This window comes from Mixophyes fleayi, chromosome 1, assembly GCF_038048845.1.
Source record: "Mixophyes fleayi isolate aMixFle1 chromosome 1, aMixFle1.hap1, whole genome shotgun sequence".
Classification (NCBI taxonomy): Eukaryota; Metazoa; Chordata; class Amphibia; order Anura; family Limnodynastidae; genus Mixophyes; species Mixophyes fleayi.
Window position 1 is genome coordinate 59,492,472 of NC_134402.1, and position 20,346 is coordinate 59,512,817.

Below are 20,346 nucleotides of genomic sequence, written 5' to 3' on the forward strand. Positions count from 1 at the left end.
TAAACAGACAGGATTCAATTCTGCACTTTCACTGGGTTCTTCTTCAGTGCTATCACTTATGGCGATGAAGTATTGAGAGTACAATATGTACAGTACTTGACAAACATTAATTTGGCAGATAAAACTTCATCTTAGAGAAGTCAAGAAGAAAAAAACCTTATTTTCACGTGTGAGTGTGGTTGGACTATAACATGTTATACATACAGTAAAATTTTAATTGAAGGGAATTATGATTACTACTTCACTTTCCCTGTCTTGTGAACTTAACTATGTAACTCAACAATCACTTAAGACTAGGGATGAGCGCGCTCGGATTTCTGAAATCCGAGCCCACCCGAACGTTGCGGATCCGAGTCGGATCCGAGACAGATCCGGGTATTGGCGCCAAATTCAAAAGTGAAACTGAGGCTCTGACTCATAATCCCGTTGTCGGATCTCGCGATACTCGGATCCTATAAATTCCCCGCTAGTCGCCGCCATCTTCACTCGGGCATTGATCAGGGTAGAGGGAGGGTGTGTTAGGTGGTCCTCTGTGCTGTTTAGTTCTGTGCTGTTTAGTTCTGTGCTGTTTAGTGCTGTGCTGTTTAGTGCTGTGCTGTGCTGTGCTGTGCTGTGTTCTGCAGTATCAGTCCAGTGGTGCTGTGTGCTGTGCTCTGTCCTTCTGAGGTCAGTGGTGCTGCTGGGTCCTGTGCTGTGTCCTGTTCAGTCCAGTGGTGCTGTGTCCTGTGCTCTGTGCTTCTAAGGGCATAGTTATTTCCCCAATATTCCCCTGTGTTTAAAAAAATAAAAAAAAGTTTTTTTTATAAAATACCAAAAACTACTTTAATATTTTTTAATTACCACAAAATTTTCACAACCAATCCTGCAGTATAAGCCCATTGGTACTGCAATATTACCAAGTTCACACATTCAGCAGTAAAAGTCCAGTGGTACTGCAATATTACAAAGTTTACACATTCTGCAGTATCAGTCCAGTGGTGCTGTGTCCTGTGCTCTGTCCTGCTGAGTTCCGTAGTGCTGCTGGGTCCTGTGCCGTGTCCTGTTCAGTCCAGTGGTGCTGTGTCCTGTGCTCTGTGCTTCTAAGGGCATAGTTATTTCCCCATTATTCCCAAGTTTGTAAAAAATAAAAAAAAAGTAAAAAAAAATAAAAAAATTAAAAAAAAAAAAAAATATATAATAATTATAACCAAATTTGCAAAACCAATCCAGCATTATAAGTCCATTGGTACTGCAATATTACCAAGTTCACACATTCAGCAGTAAAAGTCCAGTGGTACTGCAATATTACAAAGTTTACACATTCTGCAGTATCAGTCCAGTGGTGCTGTGTCCTGTGCTCTGTCCTGCTGAGTTCCGTAGTGCTGCTGGGTCCTGTGCCGTGTCCTGTTCAGTCCAGTGGTGCTGTGTCCTGTGCTCTGTGCTTCTAAGGGCATAGTTATTTCCCCATTATTCCCAAGTTTGTAAAAAATAAAAAAAAAGTAAAAAAAAATAAAAAATTAAAAAAAAAAAAAATATATATAATAATTATAACCAAATTTGCAAAACCAATCCAGCATTATAAGTCCATTGGTACTGCAATATTACCAAGTTCACACATTCAGCAGTAAAAGTCCAGTGGTACTGCAATATTACAAAGTTTACACATTCTGCAGTATCAGTCCAGTGGTGCTGTGTCCTGTGCTCTGTCCTGCTGAGTTCCGTAGTGCTGCTGGGTCCTGTGCCGTGTCCTGTTCAGTCCAGTGGTGCTGTGTCCTGTGCTCTGTGCTTCTAAGGGCATAGTTATTTCCCCATTATTCCCAAGTTTGTAAAAAATAAAAAAAAAGTAAAAAAAAAAAAAAAATTTAAAAAAAAAAAAATATATATAATAATTATAACCAAATTTGCAAAACCAATCCAGCATTATAAGTCCATTGGTACTGCAATATTACCAAGTTCACACATTCTGCAGTATCTTGTGCTACATATAATGGAGACCAAAAATTTGGAGGATAAAGTAGGGAAAGATCAAGACCCACTTCCTCCTAATGCTGAAGCTGCTGCCACTAGTCATGACATAGACGATGAAATGCCATCAACGTCGTCTTCCAAGCCCGATGCCCAATCTCGTAGTACCGGGCATGTAAAATCCAAAAAGCCCAAGTTAAGAAAAAGTAGCAAAAAGAGAAACTTAAAATCATCTGAGGAGAAACGTAAAGTTGCCAATATGCCATTTACGACACGGAGTGGCAAGGAACGGCTTAGGCCCTGGCCCGTGTTCATGACTAGTGGTTCAGCTTCACCCACGGATCTTAGCCCTCCTCCTCCTCCCCCCCCCTACAAAAAATTGAAGAGAGTTATGCTGTCAGCAACAAAACAGCAAACAACTCTGCCTTCTAAAGAGAAATTATCACAAATCCCCAAGGCGAGTCCAAGCGTGTTGGTGGTTGTCAAGCCTGACCTTCCCATCACTGTACGGGAAGAGGTGGCTCGGGAGGAGGCTATTGATGATGTAGCTGGCGCTGTGGAGGAACTTGATGATGAGGATGGTGATGTGGTTATTGTAAATGAGGCACCAGGGGGGGAAACAGCTGATGTCCATGGGATGAAAAAGCCCATCGTCATGCCTGGTCAGAAGACCAAAAAATGCACCTCTTCGGTCTGGAGTTATTTTTATCCAAATCCAGACAACCAATGTATGGCAATATGTAGCTTATGTAAAGCTCAAATAAGCAGGGGTAAGGATCTTGCCCACCTAGGAACATCCTCCCTTATACGTCACCTGAATAACCTTCATAGTTCAGTGGTTAGTTCAGGAACTGGGGCTAGGACCCTCATCGGTACAGGGACACCTAAATCCCGTGGTCCAGTTGGATACACACCAGCAACACCCTCCTCGTCAACTTCCTCCACAATCTCCATCAGATTCAGTCCTGCAGCCCAAGTCACCAGCCAGACTGAGTCCTCCTCAATACGGGATTCATCCGAGGAATCCTGCAGCGGTACGCCTACTACTGCCACTGCTGCTGTTGCTGCTGTTAGTCGGTCATCTTCCCAGAGGGGAAGTCGTAAGACCGCTAAGTCTTTCACCAAACAATTGACCGTCCAACAGTCGTTTGCCATGACCACCAAATACGATAGTAGTCACCCTATTGCAAAGCGTATAACTGCGGCTGTAACTGCAATGTTGGTGTTAGACGTGCGCCCGGTGTCCGCCATCAGTGGAGTGGGATTTAGAGGGTTGATGGAGGTATTGTGTCCCCGGTACCAAATCCCCTCGAGATTCCACTTCACTAGGCAGGCGATACCAAAAATGTACAGAGAAGTACGATCAAGTGTCCTCAGTGCTCTTAAAAATGCGGTTGTACCCACTGTCCACTTAACCACGGACATGTGGACAAGTGGTTCTGGGCAAACGAAGGACTATATGACTGTGACAGCCCACTGGGTAGATGCATCCCCTTCCGCAGCAACAGCAACAGCTGCATCAGTAGCAGCATCTACAAAATGGCTGCTCATGCAAAGGCAGGCAACATTGTGCATTACAGGCTTTAATAAGAGGCACAACGCTGCCAACATATTAGAGAAAATGAGGGAAATTATCTCCCAGTGGCTTACCCCACTTAGACTCTCATGGGGATTTGTGGTGTCAGACAATGCCAGTAACATTGTGCGGGCATTAAATATGGGCAATTTCCAGCACGTCCCATGTTTTGCCCACACCATTAATTTGGTGGTGCAGCATTACCTCAAGAGTGACAGGGGTGTGCAGGAGATGCTTGCGGTGGCCCGCAAAATTGCTGGACACTTTCGGCATTCAGCCAGTGCCTACCGCAGACTAGAGGCACATCAGAAAAGCTTGAACCTGCCCTGCCATCACCTCAAACAAGAGGTTGTGACGCGCTGGAACTCCACCCTCTATATGCTGCAGAGGATGGAGGAGCAGCAAAAGGCCATTCAGGCCTACACAGCCACCTACGACATAGGCAAAGGAGTGGGGATGCGCCTGAGTCAAGCGCAGTGGAGACTGATTTCCGTGTTGTGCAAGGTTCTGCAGCCATTTGAACTTGCCACACGAGAAGTCAGTTCCGACACTGCCAGCTTGAGTCAGGTCATTCCCCTGATCAGGCTGTTGCAGAAGCAGCTGGAGAAAGTGAGGGAGGAGCTGGTAAGCCATTGCGATTACAGCAAGCATGTAGCTCTTGTGGATGTAGCCCTTCGTACGCTTTGCCAGGATCCGAGGGTGGTCACTCTTTTAAAGTCAGAGGAATACATTCTGGCCACCGTGCTCGATCCTCGGTTTAAAGCGTATGTTGTGTCTCTGTTTCCGGCGGACACAAATCTACAGCGGTGCAAAGACCTGCTGGTCAGGAGATTGTCCTCTGAAGAGGACCGTGACATGCCAACAGCTCCACCCTCATTTTCTTCCACATCTATGGCTGCGAGGAAAAAGCTCAGTTTTCCCAAAAGAGGCACTGGCGGGGATGCTGATAACATCTGGTCCGGACTGAAGGACCTGCCAACCATTGCAGACATGTCTACTCTCGCTGCATTGGATGCTGTCACAATAGAAAAAATTGTGGATGATTACTTTGCTGACACCATCCAAGTAGACATGTCAGACAGTCCATATTGTTACTGGCAGGAAAAAAAGGCAGTTTGGAAGCCCCTGTACAAACTGGCTCTATTTTACCTGAGTTGTCCCCCCTCCAGTGTGTACTCGGAAAGAGTTTTTAGTGCAGCGGGGAACCTGGTCAGTGAGCGGCGAAGGAGGTTGCTTCCTCACAACGTTGAAAAAATGATGTTTATAAAAATGAATAATCAATTCCTCAATGAAGTACAGCACTGCCCTCCAGATACTACAGAGGGACCTGTGGTTGTGGAGTCCAGCGGGGACGAATTGATAATGTGTGATGAGGAGGAAGTAGACACTGTAGGGGGAGAGGAATCAGAGGTTGAGGATGAGGACGACATCTTGCCTCAGTAGAGCCTGTTTAGTCTGTACAGGGAGAGATGAATAGCTTTTTTGGTGTGGGGGCCCAAACAAACCAATCATTTCAGTCAAAGTTGTTTGGTAGGCCCTGTCGCTGAAATGATTGGTTTGTTAAAGTGTGCATGTCCTATTTCAACAGCAGACCTCTCAACTGCAGCTCATCCCTCCTCTGCGGGGATAATGTCTCCTGTGCTCTGACACGTCACTCTGTGTACTCTCAGCCTCAGGATCTGACACTACAGCTACCATGCCTCTTGTAGCAGCCCTCACTCCAGGGCCTCTTCCATGTGCAGTGTCCCCCTCTCTCTTGGGTTCACTATAGTGGCATGGAGTTCTCCCCCTCATCCAGGGCACACATTCCTTGCCCTGGCTCAGTCACCACGCTCAGACTTCCAGGCAATGCTGGGGGAGCCTGGGAGCTTCCACCCCAGGTCCCCAGCTACAACTCTCCTCTCCTGTGTCTTCTCTCTCTTTCTGACACTTGAAAGATCGTGCCTTTAAATGAAAAAGTCAGTCTTGATTGCACGACTATGTGCAAGTGCAACAGGGACATTTTTTTGGGTTTACAAAGTCAAACAGTAACACTACGACCCTGTCTGTCTGGGGTCTGTCAATGACGAATTGTCTGGAGCATGTTTTGAGGAGGTATTGTGGCCCCGGTATCAAATTGGGTACCGGGGCCACCCCACTATGCAGTCCAGATACTTGTTTGGTGGAATTCCGACACGTGGAGGGTTTTTTAATTATATTGTGGCCTCGGTACCAAATTGTGTACCGGGGCCACCACACTACGCAGTCAAGATACTTGTTTGGTGGAATTCAGACCAGTTGAGGGTTTTATTATTATATTGTGTGGACCACTCTATCTATACCACACTACAACTCTATACCACTCTATTTCCTACTTTAATTCTATTTAATTCTATTTCCTACTTTAATTCTATTACTAATTAATTAACATAAAGAGGAACCAAAAAAACCAATTTTACCAAAAGTATAATATGACTTAGACTTACAAACACTACACTTGAAAGATCGTGCCTTTAAATGAAAAAGTAAGTCTTCATTGCACGACTATGTGCAACAGGGACAGTTTTTTTCTTTACAAAGTCAACTAATAACACTTGGACCCTGTCTGTCTTTAACATACTTAATGGGATCTCAATGACGAATTGTCTGTAGCATGTTTGGAGGAGGTATTGTGGCCCCGGTATCAAGTTGGGTACCGGGGCCACCCCACTACGCAGTCCAGATACTTGTTTGGTGGAATTCTGACACGTGGAGGGTGTATTTATTTTATTGTGGCCCCGGTATCAAGTTGGGTACCGGGGCCACCCCACTACGCAGTCCAGATACTTGTTTGGTGGAATTCTGACACGTGGAGGGTGTATTTATTTTATTGTGGCCCCGGTATCAAGTTGGGTACCGGGGCCACCCCACTACGCAGTCCAGATACTTGTTTGGTGGAATTCTGACACGTGGAGGGTGTATTTATTTTATTGTGGCCCCGGTATCAAGTTGGGTACCGGGGCCACCCCACTACGCAGTCCAGATACTTGTTTGGTGGAATTCTGACACGTGGAGGGTGTATTTATTTTATTGTGGCCCCGGTACCAAATTGTGTACCGGGGCCACCACACTACGCAGTCAAGATAGATAGATGCGTATCATAGATAAAGTACATTCAGTGGTGTGGGGCAAATTGAAAAATATTCAAAATGCACTGACATTATCAAAAACAAGAGGTTGTCACATGCTAAAACTCCAACATGTATATGATGGAGAGGATGGAGGAGCAGCCGTATGTGTAGTGTAATGCAGACCTGTTGAAGGTTTTTTATATATTTTATTGTGGTGCCCAGTGCCCACTCCTCTACGCAGTCCAGGTACATTTATTGGTGCGAATCAAACAAGTTGATGGTTTTCTTATTATATATATTGTGGTGACCCACTCCTCTACGCAGTCCAGGTACATTTATTGGTGCGAATCAAACAAGTTGATGGTTTTCTTATTATATATATTGTGGTGACCCACTCCTCTACGCAGTCCAGGTACATTTATTGGTGCGATTCATAAAAGTTCAGGGTTTTTAAGATATTGTGGTGACCCACTCCTCTACGCAGTCCAGGTACATTTATTGGTGCGATTCATAAAAGTTCAGGGTTTTTAATATATTGTGGTGACCCACTCCTCTACGCAGTCCAGGTACATTTATTGGTGCGAATCAAACAAGTTGATGGTTTTCTTATTATATATATTGTGGTGACCCACTCCTCTACGCAGTCCAGGTACATTTATTGGTGCGATTCATAAAAGTTCAGGGTTTTTAAGATATTGTGGTGACCCACTCCTCTACGCAGTCCAGGTACATTTATTGGTGCGAATCAAACAAGTTGATGGTTTTCTTATTATATATATTGTGGTGACCCACTCCTCTACGCAGTCCAGGTACATTTATTGGTGCGATTCATAAAAGTTCAGGGTTTTTAATATATTGTGGTGACCCACTCCTCTACGCAGTCCAGGTACATTTATTGGTGCGAATCAAACCAGTTGATGGTTTTCTTATTATATATATTGTGGTGACCCACTCCTCTACGCAGTCCAGGTACATTTATTGGTGCGATTCATAAAAGTTCAGGGTTTTTAATATATTGTGGTGACCCACTCCTCTACGCAGTCCAGGTACATTTATTGGTGCGAATCAAACAAGTTGATGGTTTTCTTATTATATATATTGTGGTGACCCACTCCTCTACGCAGTCCAGGTACATTTATTGGTGCGATTCATAAAAGTTCAGGGTTTTTAAGATATTGTGGTGACCCACTCCTCTACGCAGTCCAGGTACATTTATTGGTGCGAATCAAACAAGTTGATGGTTTTCTTATTATATATATTGTGGTGACCCACTCCTCTACGCAGTCCAGGTACATTTATTGGTGCGATTCATAAAAGTTCAGGGTTTTTAATATATTGTGGTGACCCACTCCTCTACGCAGTCCAGGTACATTTATTGGTGCGAATCAAACCAGTTGATGGTTTTCTTATTATATATATTGTGGTGACCCACTCCTCTACGCAGTCCAGGTACATTTATTGGTGCGATTCATAAAAGTTCAGGGTTTTTAATATATTGTGGTGACCCACTCCTCTACGCAGTCCAGGTACAATTATTGGTGCGAATCATAAAAGTTCAGGGTTTTTAATATATATTGTGGTGACCCACTCCTCTACGCAGTCCAGAAAGATACCTTGTTGCAACGTTTTGGACTAATAACTATATTGTGAGGTGTTCAGAATACACTGTAAATTAGTGGAAATGCTTGTTATTGAATGTTATTGAGGTTAATAATAGCCTAGGAGTGAAAATAAGCCCAAAAACTTGATTTTTAAACTTTTTATGTTTTTTTCAAAAAAAATCCGAATCCAATACCTTAAATCCGAACCGAGACCTTTCGTCAAGTGTTTTGCGAGACAAATCCGAACCTCAAAAATAACGAAAATCCGGATCCAAAACACAAAACACGAGACCTCAAAAGTCGCCGGTGCACATCCCTACTTAAGACGAGGAAGCTTGACTGTCTCCACTCATCATAATGCATCTGCAGTCTTCTGGGGCCTGTGAAAAAATGTGGTTAGCCATGAAAGCAAGGCAACAGATATGAAGTGATCCACAATATACAGTTCATGACACTTTCCATCAAAGTGATGTGAGAGTCGGATACTTTGCAAACGGCTAGATTGCCCCATCCATTATGTCACATCCAAGACCTCTGGTGATTGCGGAGATAACTTACTTATATAAATGCCTATCATCCCAATGAACAAATAGTATTATTATTATTATGTTTTCTGAACACACTGCACACTAGAGCATCTTTAATATGTACATTAAACAAAGACTAACAAACCTAGATAGGAAAGAAGACAACAGGATGTTCAGCCTGTGATTTTTCAGAGCATGCTGATGTAATATTTAGATGTAGGGTGAAGATGTGGCCTCTGCGTGCCAAAAACTTGCAACCTCTATAAAAAAAAATAGTTAGCCATTAAACTATAACAACTTTGGAGTATATTTACTAAACAGCGGGTTTGAAAAGTGGAGATGTTGCCTATAGCAACCAATCAGATTCTAGCTGTCGTTTTGTAGAATGTACTAAATAAATGATAACTAGAATCTGATTGGTTGCTATAGGCAGCATCTCCACTTTTTCAAACCCGCAGTTTAGTAAATATACCCCTTTGTTTCTGATTAGACTAGCATTGGTTAACACTGTACTACTCTTTACATACCCACCACAAAACTGGTGGCAGACAATTTTTGCAGTTAAAGTGCTGTAACATTTATTTTGCAAGCAGTCAGAAGAGGGTACAAAATGAATTTATAATCTTACTTTCATATGGAGGTGTCTTTCACACCACATTCTTCCTGCATCACTTTCAAAGAAGCCCCTAGTAGCCACAAACCTTTGTTGTTGCGGTCCCTTCTCCTTCCACTATCTAACTCTCAATCTTTGGCTCCCCCTTTCAATTACCCATCCTCATCATGACACAGCTGTTCTGTCACATACAACCCTGTCCTCACACCGCCACACAAATCGTCAAGATTCAAAACTTGAATTTGGCCAGTTTAAATTCGAAAAGTAAACATAAATGTGCTCAAGTTCGAGATCACTGTTCACATGGAAAACTGTTAAAAATAGCATGTAATGTAGCCATTTAAGCTCATACAATTGACTATGTCCAAACAGGCTTGAACATGGTCAATCTGTTCACCTTGTTCTAAAATCCGAGTATTTAATGTGAATATTTAAACTTTACGGTTGATGCATCTACCACTTTAAAACTCAATCATCTCTACCCAACACAACATCAGCACAATCATAATTTCGACTACTTTGCTAAGTTGTGAACATTCTGATTGGCTACATGGTGTTCCTTCTGCACCTGGGGACAGACAAACAAGAGAGCAATAATAAACAGATGGTCATACTCTAGTGAAGGCATTGGCAACACTTGGCATGCATGCCATAGGGTGGAATTCAAGGTCATTTTTTTAATGGCACCCAAGTGGGAAAGAATCTGGGGGGTGCACACCCCCACGGTGCAGCATCTGATTTAATAGTAGCATGACACAGCTGCAGGCCCAGTGAATACACTGACACACTGGACCTCACTGCTGCTCTGTTTCTCTCGGGTTCAGTGTCATGTGGCTGCTACAGTCAACTGGTACACAGTGGAGGCCGGCTGCTACAAAAGTTCTTGTGTAGCTGAGTGCACTGTTGGAGAGTCGGGTAAGAAGAAGGGTAATATGGGGCACACTGATGACAGGGGCATGTAAGTGTAAAGCTGGTAGGCAGGGGGCGGCATATGTGAGAAAAGCTGGTGGACAGGGGACATGTGTCAGAAAAGCTGAGGCAGAGGGTTATGTCAAGGGAAAGATGGTAGGCAGATTGGCATGTGTTAGAAAAGTTGGTGGGCAGGGGGCATGAATGAGAAAAACTGGTGGGCAGGGGCATGTATGAGAAATGCTGGTGGGAAGAGGATATATGTGAGAATAACTGGTGGCAAGTGTTTGATATTGGTGTGACCTGTGTATAGTGATCAGTGTGCATCAATTGTTTGACATCTGTGTGAACTGTGTGATATTAGTTTATAAGGATACTCAATTTTGAGAATCAACCATGTTGTCATAAGTATACATAGGTGGTAGAACCTGTTTTGGCCTGAGGAGCAGATGGCACTTACATATCAAATGCTGTGAGCCACACCACATGCAATGATTGCTTCCTGTGACAGTTTTGATCAACCCACAGGAAGGTTTTATATCTCATTACACACAAGGCTTAAAGCCTTACACTCACTGGAGCTGAACATGTTGTTGTTGTTATAAGATGGATACAAGGAATAGAGTTTTGTGTGTATGGCAATTATAATGTGAAACTGTTTGTTTTGTAATGGAGTTTAGTCAGTTTATGTGACAGTATGACTGAGATTACTGTGTCTGTACTAGTTATCATGTGAAAATGAAATAATGGAGTTTTAAAGGACTACGTGATTTTGTGATTGTATGTGATATGAATGAAATGATATGCATTGATCTAGGAGTATGTTTATTAAATGACAACAAAGGATTTAATAGTGTTATAAGGAAGCTTTTATCTGTAATATATCAGATAACAAGATGGCGGATGCCACGCTAGAATTCACTGATAATAATTTTGAGAGACATATGCCCCTACACATACACATATGAAGTGTCATATATATATGTATGTATAAGTGGATGTGTGTGTCATATAAATGGTATAAGTTTCTATGTTAGATAGCTGAAGTTTAATAGAATATATTGTTTAGCACTATGTGGATAGTGTGTAATGGCTGCTACAATGCATGATGGTTACACTGTGCATATTATGGAGTAGTATGTAGTATATGTTGTGTTGGAATTTGTTTTCACATGAATTATTAATTAAAATTTTCCATCTTGCATTGGGAGTTAGACAAAATGGAGGACAGCCTGAGCTGTCTGACTGAGAGTTAGACAAAATGGTGGACAGCTCTCCCCCACACACTCTCCCCACCCCAATACTTACACAATGCAAGCTGGCACACATACGCAATAACTTATATATTTATAAAACTGGCAATAAATGTAATGTATTGTATTATATTAACAACTATGCTAACATTTATAATAACATCTATGCTAATAGAGTAAATTAAACTTGTTGATGTTATATAATATACTGTTTTGTTGTTTTTTTTTAAAATCAAGTACATTTTTATTTGTTTTTGCAAACATACAAAACAGGTAAACAAACAACAATGTATGAGGATACCACACAGGCAATCCCTTGCCCACAATCATAGCAGCATAAAGCAGCGAAACTTAAACGAGTATAACAGGTTTTAGGTTGGTTGAGCACTGAGCGGGTCATGAATTGGCATCAGAGGATGTGAATCGGTACATCACATATAGAGTCTAGAAAGTAACAGATCATTACGTCAAATCGATTGAAACACATTGCATTGAAAGTGAAAGTTAAGAGTGAATATGGAAGTGCACGCGGCAAGGCCACAAGGTCCCCCCTCCCCCTCTCTTCCCAAGCTAAGTGTTATCTAACCAGAGGCTTCCAAATCCTCTATGCAGGCCCTATAACCCAAACAATACCAGTGAGACCAGATCTTGCAAAACTTGTTCTTCGCTTTGCGACATGTGTACATGTATTTCTCGTGTTGCAGAGTGCCATTTACAAGCGCCCTACTTTTTTGGAAGTCAGGTGGGTCCGGGGCCAGCCAAACTCCAGCAATTATAACCTTGACCAAGGTTACCAAGCTAAACGTATATTTATATGTAGGGTGAGCCATATAACCCTCCAGTGAGATACCGAAAATAAACCATTTGGGATTTAGGGGAGGAGCAGCAGAGACCGTAACCAGAACAGATACCCAAACCTCTGCCCAAAACTTTTAAACCAACGGGCAACTCCCTACTCCGTTGACCCATCCGGGACAGCCCAATGGGGGTATAATAAACCCTGTGTAAAATAAACATTTTTAACCATATGAGTCCAGTCCTTGTCTTAAAGGGATCCCAAGTCCACCTCCCAAATGTATCTCAGTTTATTTAAACCATCTGTGGCTACTGAGAAATTCAAGTCCCAATACAGTGCAGAAATGGTATTGTGGGTACCCACAGATGACAATAGAGGCCTTACTGGAGTAGGTTGAATCAGGAAGGGGGGCATGAGAAAATTGGGAGCCAATAGCTGCAGGTAACTGTAGAAAGCTGTGCTAGGAATGCCCCTGTCCTGTGAGTGTTGCGCAAAGGACTTCAAGTATCCATTGTCATACATTTGGCCTAGAGCAGTAATCCCGTACCGTCTCCAAATATTATAATCCTGTAATTTACCTAGCTCAGCGAATGTGGGATTGCTCCACAAAGGGAGTGAAGGGGTCATGCCCCTGGCCCCCCAGAATACAATGAGTGGCAACTTCTTATTTGACAATCAGCGATATTTGTCGGGGACATTTACCTACCAGTAATACTTCCAAGGGAGAAAGAGTCTGAGGAGGGCATACTGTGTTATATTATGTATAACATTGTTACAATTAGAATACAAAACATTTTAAATTAAGCTACTTTTTCATGCAATATAAGCATAAGCTTATGATATAAATATTGGTCCTGCAGATCTAGAGCAGAATAGTATTCCTTGGTTTAAACCTGAACTTCCTTTGCGAGGAGTTTGTTGATGGTAATAGTCATAAAAAAGTTATTAAATGGTCATTAGAATATTTGCCACATTATTAGTCCCTTCCCCTTTAGCACCAGTGTAATCAGTGTATAGCGATCAGTATGTATTGGGTGTCTGTTAATTATTTTACAAAAATCAAGCATGTGAGGGACTACGAAGTGGATACTTGGAGGAGGTAGGGCTGTAGGCGCCAAAAAATCTTGCACCTATTCTGCCCAGTCCTCCTCTCCTCATCCACCTCCTTCCTCACTGAGCAAGACAGCACCCAGCACAGTGTGGTTCTGTTCCTTATATTGACCCTGTATTTCGTCCCCTGAAAAACATAGTGCTGCTTGCATTAAAAATGGTGGCACTCTGGAAATATTTTTGCCTTGTAATGTTCAACATCTGGTACCAAAGAGAAAAATGCTGTCCACCACTGCCCTGGGGACTCTTTATAGTAACTCTGTACAAGTCATGTGTGTAAAGTGATCTTTGGAGTACAGCTATCACTCAAAATAACACAATAAATGGTCTGAAGATGCATTGACATTGGACATAGAAAGGATTGGATGGGTCTAGCATTGAAGACATTAGGGCTCAATTGCTAACACTGAATTGTGGTTCAACATTTCTAAAGCATGGCAACCAATCAGCAATAATCTGTCAAGTTAGAGAATGAAAGCAAGTAACTGATTGGTTGTAATAGCTGAGTGCAAATTTTTATTTCTAAAAGTAGTGATAATAAATGAGTCTACAGTACATGAATTTCTCTACAGAGAAGCGGACAGTCTCTTATGGGTCAGATTTGCACAGATTAAAAGGCAATAGTGTGTTATTAAGGTAAGAAACTGAGTATATTAAAAGATGTTTGGGCTATGAGGATCCACTAGTTAGCATTAATGTTAGTCTCACAGATGAACTAAATGTTCAAGTACGGTGAAATATGCACCTCATTCTGCATCCGGCTGCAGAATTTTACACATTCCTCTAGTAGAATTTGTCCTTGTGTTCTGTGCACAGTTCACCCTATTATGATTGTTTTGCACAGAGAAAACCATCATAGGCAAAATGAAGTGACCGTCATTTTACCAGCTCTATTTATAGACTGGGACTATAGACTAGTATAGTAAAATGGAGCATCACAGGTAAAAATGCAGCATTGAATGGAAAGTCTATGGAGTATTGAAGCAAAGGTGGAACTCAAAGACTGAGTCACCAGAACTTTGTACTACTGGGAAATGCTGCAAATTTCAATTTGGGCACAATTTCATTACAACTCCACTCATCTTGACTCATAAGCTTTCCCTCCATAACTCTGAGACAGTATATACACTTGTTTTGGAATTTAAAGATGACCAAAACATTTATATTTACAGATGAATCCACATCTTCATCATTAGCAGAACTGGGGAGTTTGATGTCAGGGGCCATCTCAATTCTGGTGAAAGTCATCCCAGCTGGCACTGGTTTATTGCTGTGTGGCTCATTCTATTAGGATCGGCACAGTGCTCTAAGCAGTGTATTCATTCTGAGTTCTCCATGGTGTCAGACCTGGAAAATTGACCATTACCAGTTCAAGCAGGGATGAGTTTCACCAAAACGGCAGATTCCAGTCAAAGAGGCCTCATTCTGCCAACTGGAGAAAGGGGATCATCTGTAAAAATAATATTTTGAGTGGACAACATTTTACTGACTGTGGAAATATCCCCCTGAGATTCTTAAAGTTTGACTAGTTGAGTCACACCGTCTTTCTCTTCTTTCTGTAAGCTGCACATATTGGGCCTGATTCACAAAGGAAAGTAAAGCAAAATAAATTAGTAACTTTGCACCTTGGCAAAACCATGTTACAATGGAGGGGGAGGAAAATTTAAAATGTGGGGACAGATTTATAGTTAGATATGGCATGTCCTAGACAAGGGTTGTCCAACCCGCGGCCCAGCACGCCTGTAAATGTGGCCCCGAAGGAGTTTTGGTTGTGGCAAGAGGGCAGCACTGTTAATGGAAAAAAAAAATACTGCAAAAAAAATAAAAGAAAATACTTACCTTGCGGTCACGCGGTCACGTCAGCTGGTACTCCGGCTCCCTCCCTTGTCTCCTCCTCCGTGCGGTGCTCGCAGTGAATGTCGGCGTGATGTCATCACGCCCAACATCCATTGCGGAGCGCAGCACAGAGGAGTCACCCGCGCGAGAAGAACAATTAGCAGCACAGAATTGGAGAAAAGAAGAGAAGAGGACAGGAGAACAAGCCGATTAAAAGGTAAGTTAAGGGGGATTTTTTTCATTATTTCAAGGGACGCTGACCAGTGAATAAAAGTCACCTGGTCCTGGAGCATCATGGACCTTATCTCCCTGCTACATACTTCTACTTGTAATACTAATCGGGCATTATATATTATTCTCTTTGGCCCATTATAAGTTGTTATCCCTTAACTAACATAGTGGTGTAATTAGCAAAACAGGTCACAATTTGGGGTCACAGTAATGTATATGTCAGGTACCGCAGGCCTGGTCAGGGCACCCTGATATACAATGCCTGGCTTAAATGCACCTTATTGATATTGCATCGAAACAATACAAAAAGTGATTATAGTATAATAACTAGAGAGGATTTTTTGAACAGGGCGATTGAAAGGTAAGTGTGGGGGGATTTGAAAAAAAAAAGTGATATATATATATATATATATATATATATATATCACTTTTTTTCTCATATATATGTTAACTATGTTTTCTATGGTTTTTTGGATGATCAGCTATCGTTATTGTTAGTGTATCTTATGTTCGCCCCAAACCAACTCGTCGTCTTCCAATGTGGCCCAGGGAAGCTAAAAGGTTGGGCACCCCTGTCCTAGACCAACTTTAAATTTCAGTGTACAAATAAAGCTATCAAGTATTTGTGCGCTACATGAAAAAACAACCAGAATTTTCCTTATGTGCAAAATAATAAATTAATTTGCACTCCTTGCACTGTAACATGGTTTTGTCCAGGAGAAATCTTACTAAATTTTTTGCCTTACTTTCCTTAATGAATCAGTCCCAATATATTCAATGAGTCATTAGTGTTAAGCTCTATGTTCTAGACCATTCAATATTTAGTAGTGAGTGTCTAGTTCATTTAAACACAATTCAAAGTGTAACTAAAGATCTGTGCAATGAATTCAAGACCTCTCCTTCAACGGCTAGTCCTTCTAACAACGCCTAAGGGTTTTGTCAGCTGCCAGTTATAATAACTAATAACTTGATAGAATGCCTCAGAATACTGAAGACTTTTGAAAAACTTGTTTTACAGTCATTTACAGTCATTAATGATACTCTGAATATTCTCTATTATTCACAGCATACAGTACAACAGTAGACGATGCTCAGTAACATTACCTCCGAGGGTTGTTCTATTAATTGTGGTATAACCAGCTGGTTATGATGATGAAGTACGGTCTTCAAATAGTCTAACACTGTCTGGCAGGGCACTGCAAGAGATAAAGCAGTTACATACACAATATCTTACCAAAGTCATAAATTAACCTCTAAACCAACTTGGAAAGACATTAAATTCAAAGATCATGGTTGAATCCATTGTTCTCAGAAAAAAAAGTGTAACATAAGTTAAGAAAAGTAAAAACTATTGCTGTATTCATTAAAGTACAGGGCGTAATGTTAAAGAATTTTTAATCCTGTTAATAGTCTGCATTTATTTTTCTTTCTCTTATTTTAATGAAATGCAAATGAGGTCATTATAACCTAAATTAGATCTTTTCCAGATGGTTAATGTTTTCAGATTGAGCATGTAGCCCCTCTTAAATCTGACCTTAGTGACACATTTCTATGGTTCCAGAGAAGAGAAGGTTTCCTGTAAGACCACCTAGAGATTCCCAAATAATATAAATAATTCATCAAAAGTAATTGAAGGAAAGTCAAAAGAGTACTAAACTATCTATATGACATTAATGCCATACTCTCATTTAGGTAATTGTTACCATAAATATTTAAACGAAACAAACGTTACAAATGCCTCTGAATAACGATAAGACATTGGATTCCCAATTAAATATGCATTTTACCAAAATACTAAGCTACAATATATTAACATAATATTTGGTGAACAGATACATCATTTAAATATCCTCCTCAATCCTCAGATAGTGTTACCATAAGCATGCAAGGCTGGACATTTGGATTAGAAAAAATAAGGTGATGGTTTGGGTGTGAGGTCACTTAGTACAGCTGATCTAGCACATCTAGAACGCACCGCCTGATTCATTAAGAAAAGCAAAAAAAATGAGTAACTTTTAACCTTGGCAAAACCATATTACAATGCAAGGGGTGCAAATGAGTTTATTATTTTTCGCATAAGTTAAGTACCGGCTGCTTTTTTATATAGCACACAAATACTTCATAACTTTATGCTCACACTGAAATTTAAAGTTGATCTAGGGAAGAGGTGGGCAAACCAGTCCTCAAGGGCCATCAACAGTTCACGTTTTTAGGATTTCTGTCTGTAGAAACAGCTGGGATAATTACTGACCCAGCCAAATAGATTAACTCAGCTGTGCATGATTAAAGAAATCCTAAAAACATGAACTGTTGATGGCCCTTGAGGACTGGTTTGCCCACCTCTGATCTAGGGCATGCCCTATCCCAACTATAACTCTGTCCCCACATGCTTTACTTTCCTTAAAGAATCAGGCCCACTTTGTTTTGCTAATTCAGATATAGAAGCAAGATGAGAAAATGTATTGTATCGTGATGTCTTGTTTACACCATCATCAGTGTTTTCCATATCTCGCATCTCATAATGACTCATAAATGGTCAGCATAGTGGCACAGTGGTTAGCACTGAGACCAGGGGGTAAATGAATCATACCCTGGATTTTTCAACTCGCAGGAGTTCGGCGTCTTTGCAGCTTAAACTTCCTTTTACAAGGCAGCGGCGCTTTAAATTTAAGTGGCGAAGACGCCAAACTCCCGCGAGTTGAAAAAACCGGGGTATGATACATTTACCCCCAGGGCTCAATCTTTGGGATTATACGTAAAATATACTGTGGGTAAACTAGGTTCTGACAAAAGTGTGTGTTAGAGAATATAGATTGTGAGCTCCAATGGGACAGGGACTGATGTGAATGATGAAACATTCTCTATAAAGCACTCAATAATATGTAGGTGCTATGGAAATAAAGGATAATAAACACAAATAATACATTAAACAGAACAAAGTGATGACATTTATGGCATGGGGCTTTGTTTGACAACACAACTTAGTCTTCATGACACCATATGTAGGTCACCAATACAGTACTGAGCAGAGTTGTTAGATTTTGGTGCAATGCATCGTCAAATGGCGCGGCCGTGGGGACTGAATGTGTGCCACTGTATATGGATGTTACTAGTGTACGGGACAATAATTTGCCATTCAGGTAACCAGAAGATACACTCTACAACAGAGTGTATCTAATGAGCTAGGGGAGTTGGGTAGGAGATTGTATTCTGAAAAAAGCGTCTATTTTTTTTTTTAAAAAAAAGTATGTACGGTGGAATTATCTTTTAATGACTATGCAGATAAAAGCTAGGGCTTCATATGTTATTCAAAAAATGCAAAGAGCTCCAATGTAGGACTTGGAAAGGTTGGTGAGAGGAAGAGACCAGCAATGGACTCCAAATAGTTTAAAGTTTCAATAGTACAACAGAATGATGAATGCTATTCTTATTTGCCTGAAGAGTCAGGGTGGGGGATGTTTACCAAAATTGGAAATGATATACCCTTCATAGTTAGATGTTTTAAATGAAAAAAAATAAAGAGTTGTGACTTTTCCAGTCGCTATCATCACAATGAACATTTATAAAACATGTGAATTTGAGGATCATTACAAACTTAGATATACCAAATGACAAAACTAATTTTCTGTTGTGTCTGAAAACCAACTTTCAAGTCCTTAACTTACCGGACTCTTTTGAGATCAAAACCAGAAACAAATACATTACTCCTGCTAGAATGAAAAAAAAAAAAAATGCAAATATGGGGGTTTGACATTCATAAATGAGGCGCACAACTTCCGAAATGGTAGTGACTGGTTTAGAATGAGCCTTTTGGAAAACAATCATGACCAGGCATTGTAGAAAATCAAAATGTAACAGTAATTTGCTGAAATTACAGCCGTCTTTAAAGGTTCCCTACTTGCCTGGTAAGATGACAAATATCTGTGCTTTATGCATTGATGATCAATAGAACAATGCAGTGTGATCAGACCACACTATAAAGTCTGCAATACCCTGGTCATCTCCTATTTCAGCTCACAGGTTTACTCTGCATCTCAGCAAAACAATACACTGAAAAGGTAACTTAATGGAACAGTAAAATAAAAGCACTTTAAGCAACAGGTCCAGAAAATTACATGCATTGAGCTTGAAGTCAATTCAAAAATACTCACAAGGGTCCCGTTTCCTGAATGACAGCCCACGATCACTGTCAGTTAATAGGCAATTCTGACAGATCTCACTAGGGCTCATTTACTAAATGTCATAGGGGTGCAAAATTTACAAAGAACCACAGCAACTAACTGGCGATTTGCATTTATCTGTCTAATGGAAGTTAAGAAATAAAACTAAGGGGCCTATTTAAGAACATGGGGTGATAACAGTGTTTTTTTTTTTATTGTTATTGCTTTGCTACACAACTGTCTTTGTGATACTGGGCTGGACCAGTCTGAGGGTATATGCGTGACCCGACTAGCTATACACACGCAGCGAAAATGAAACTTAAGTTTTATGTTTCTGCAGATAATTTTAGCCAAACCTGTGTTGACCTGAGCTACATATCAAATTAAAATATTTATTTTAACAGGTATATTCTGAGACTGAAGGAAATACAATGCAGAGTTAACGGAGAGCTGCAACAACACTCTCTCCTGAAGTGGCCAATACTGGGTTATATGCTGTGTAAATTTCATGGTAATGAGAATATTTGGCCTAATTATTTTTTTTTCTAAAAAGTATGGTATCTAAAAGGAACTTAACAAGAAGCCTCCATTATTATATGTTACTGCTGACTAAGAGTTAATTTATTGATCTAAGTAAGTAATTGACTTCAGAGGTGGAACAGAAAAAAGGTAATGTGCGATGAGCAACTTATAAATAATTA

The 20,346-nt window shown here is 40.9% G+C and overlaps 1 protein-coding gene across 1 annotated transcript in view; it reads right to left on the reverse strand.

Moving 5' to 3' along the window:
• The window catches only part of BEND4 (BEN domain containing 4), a 98,568-nt gene that overhangs the window by 38,038 nt on the left and 40,184 nt on the right, over positions 1-20,346 (reverse strand). Inside the window, exon 3 of the mRNA XM_075195066.1 lies at positions 16,590-16,681. Coding sequence (XP_075051167.1) covers positions 16,590-16,681 — 92 coding nt within the window. The remainder of the gene's footprint in view (positions 1-16,589; positions 16,682-20,346) is intronic.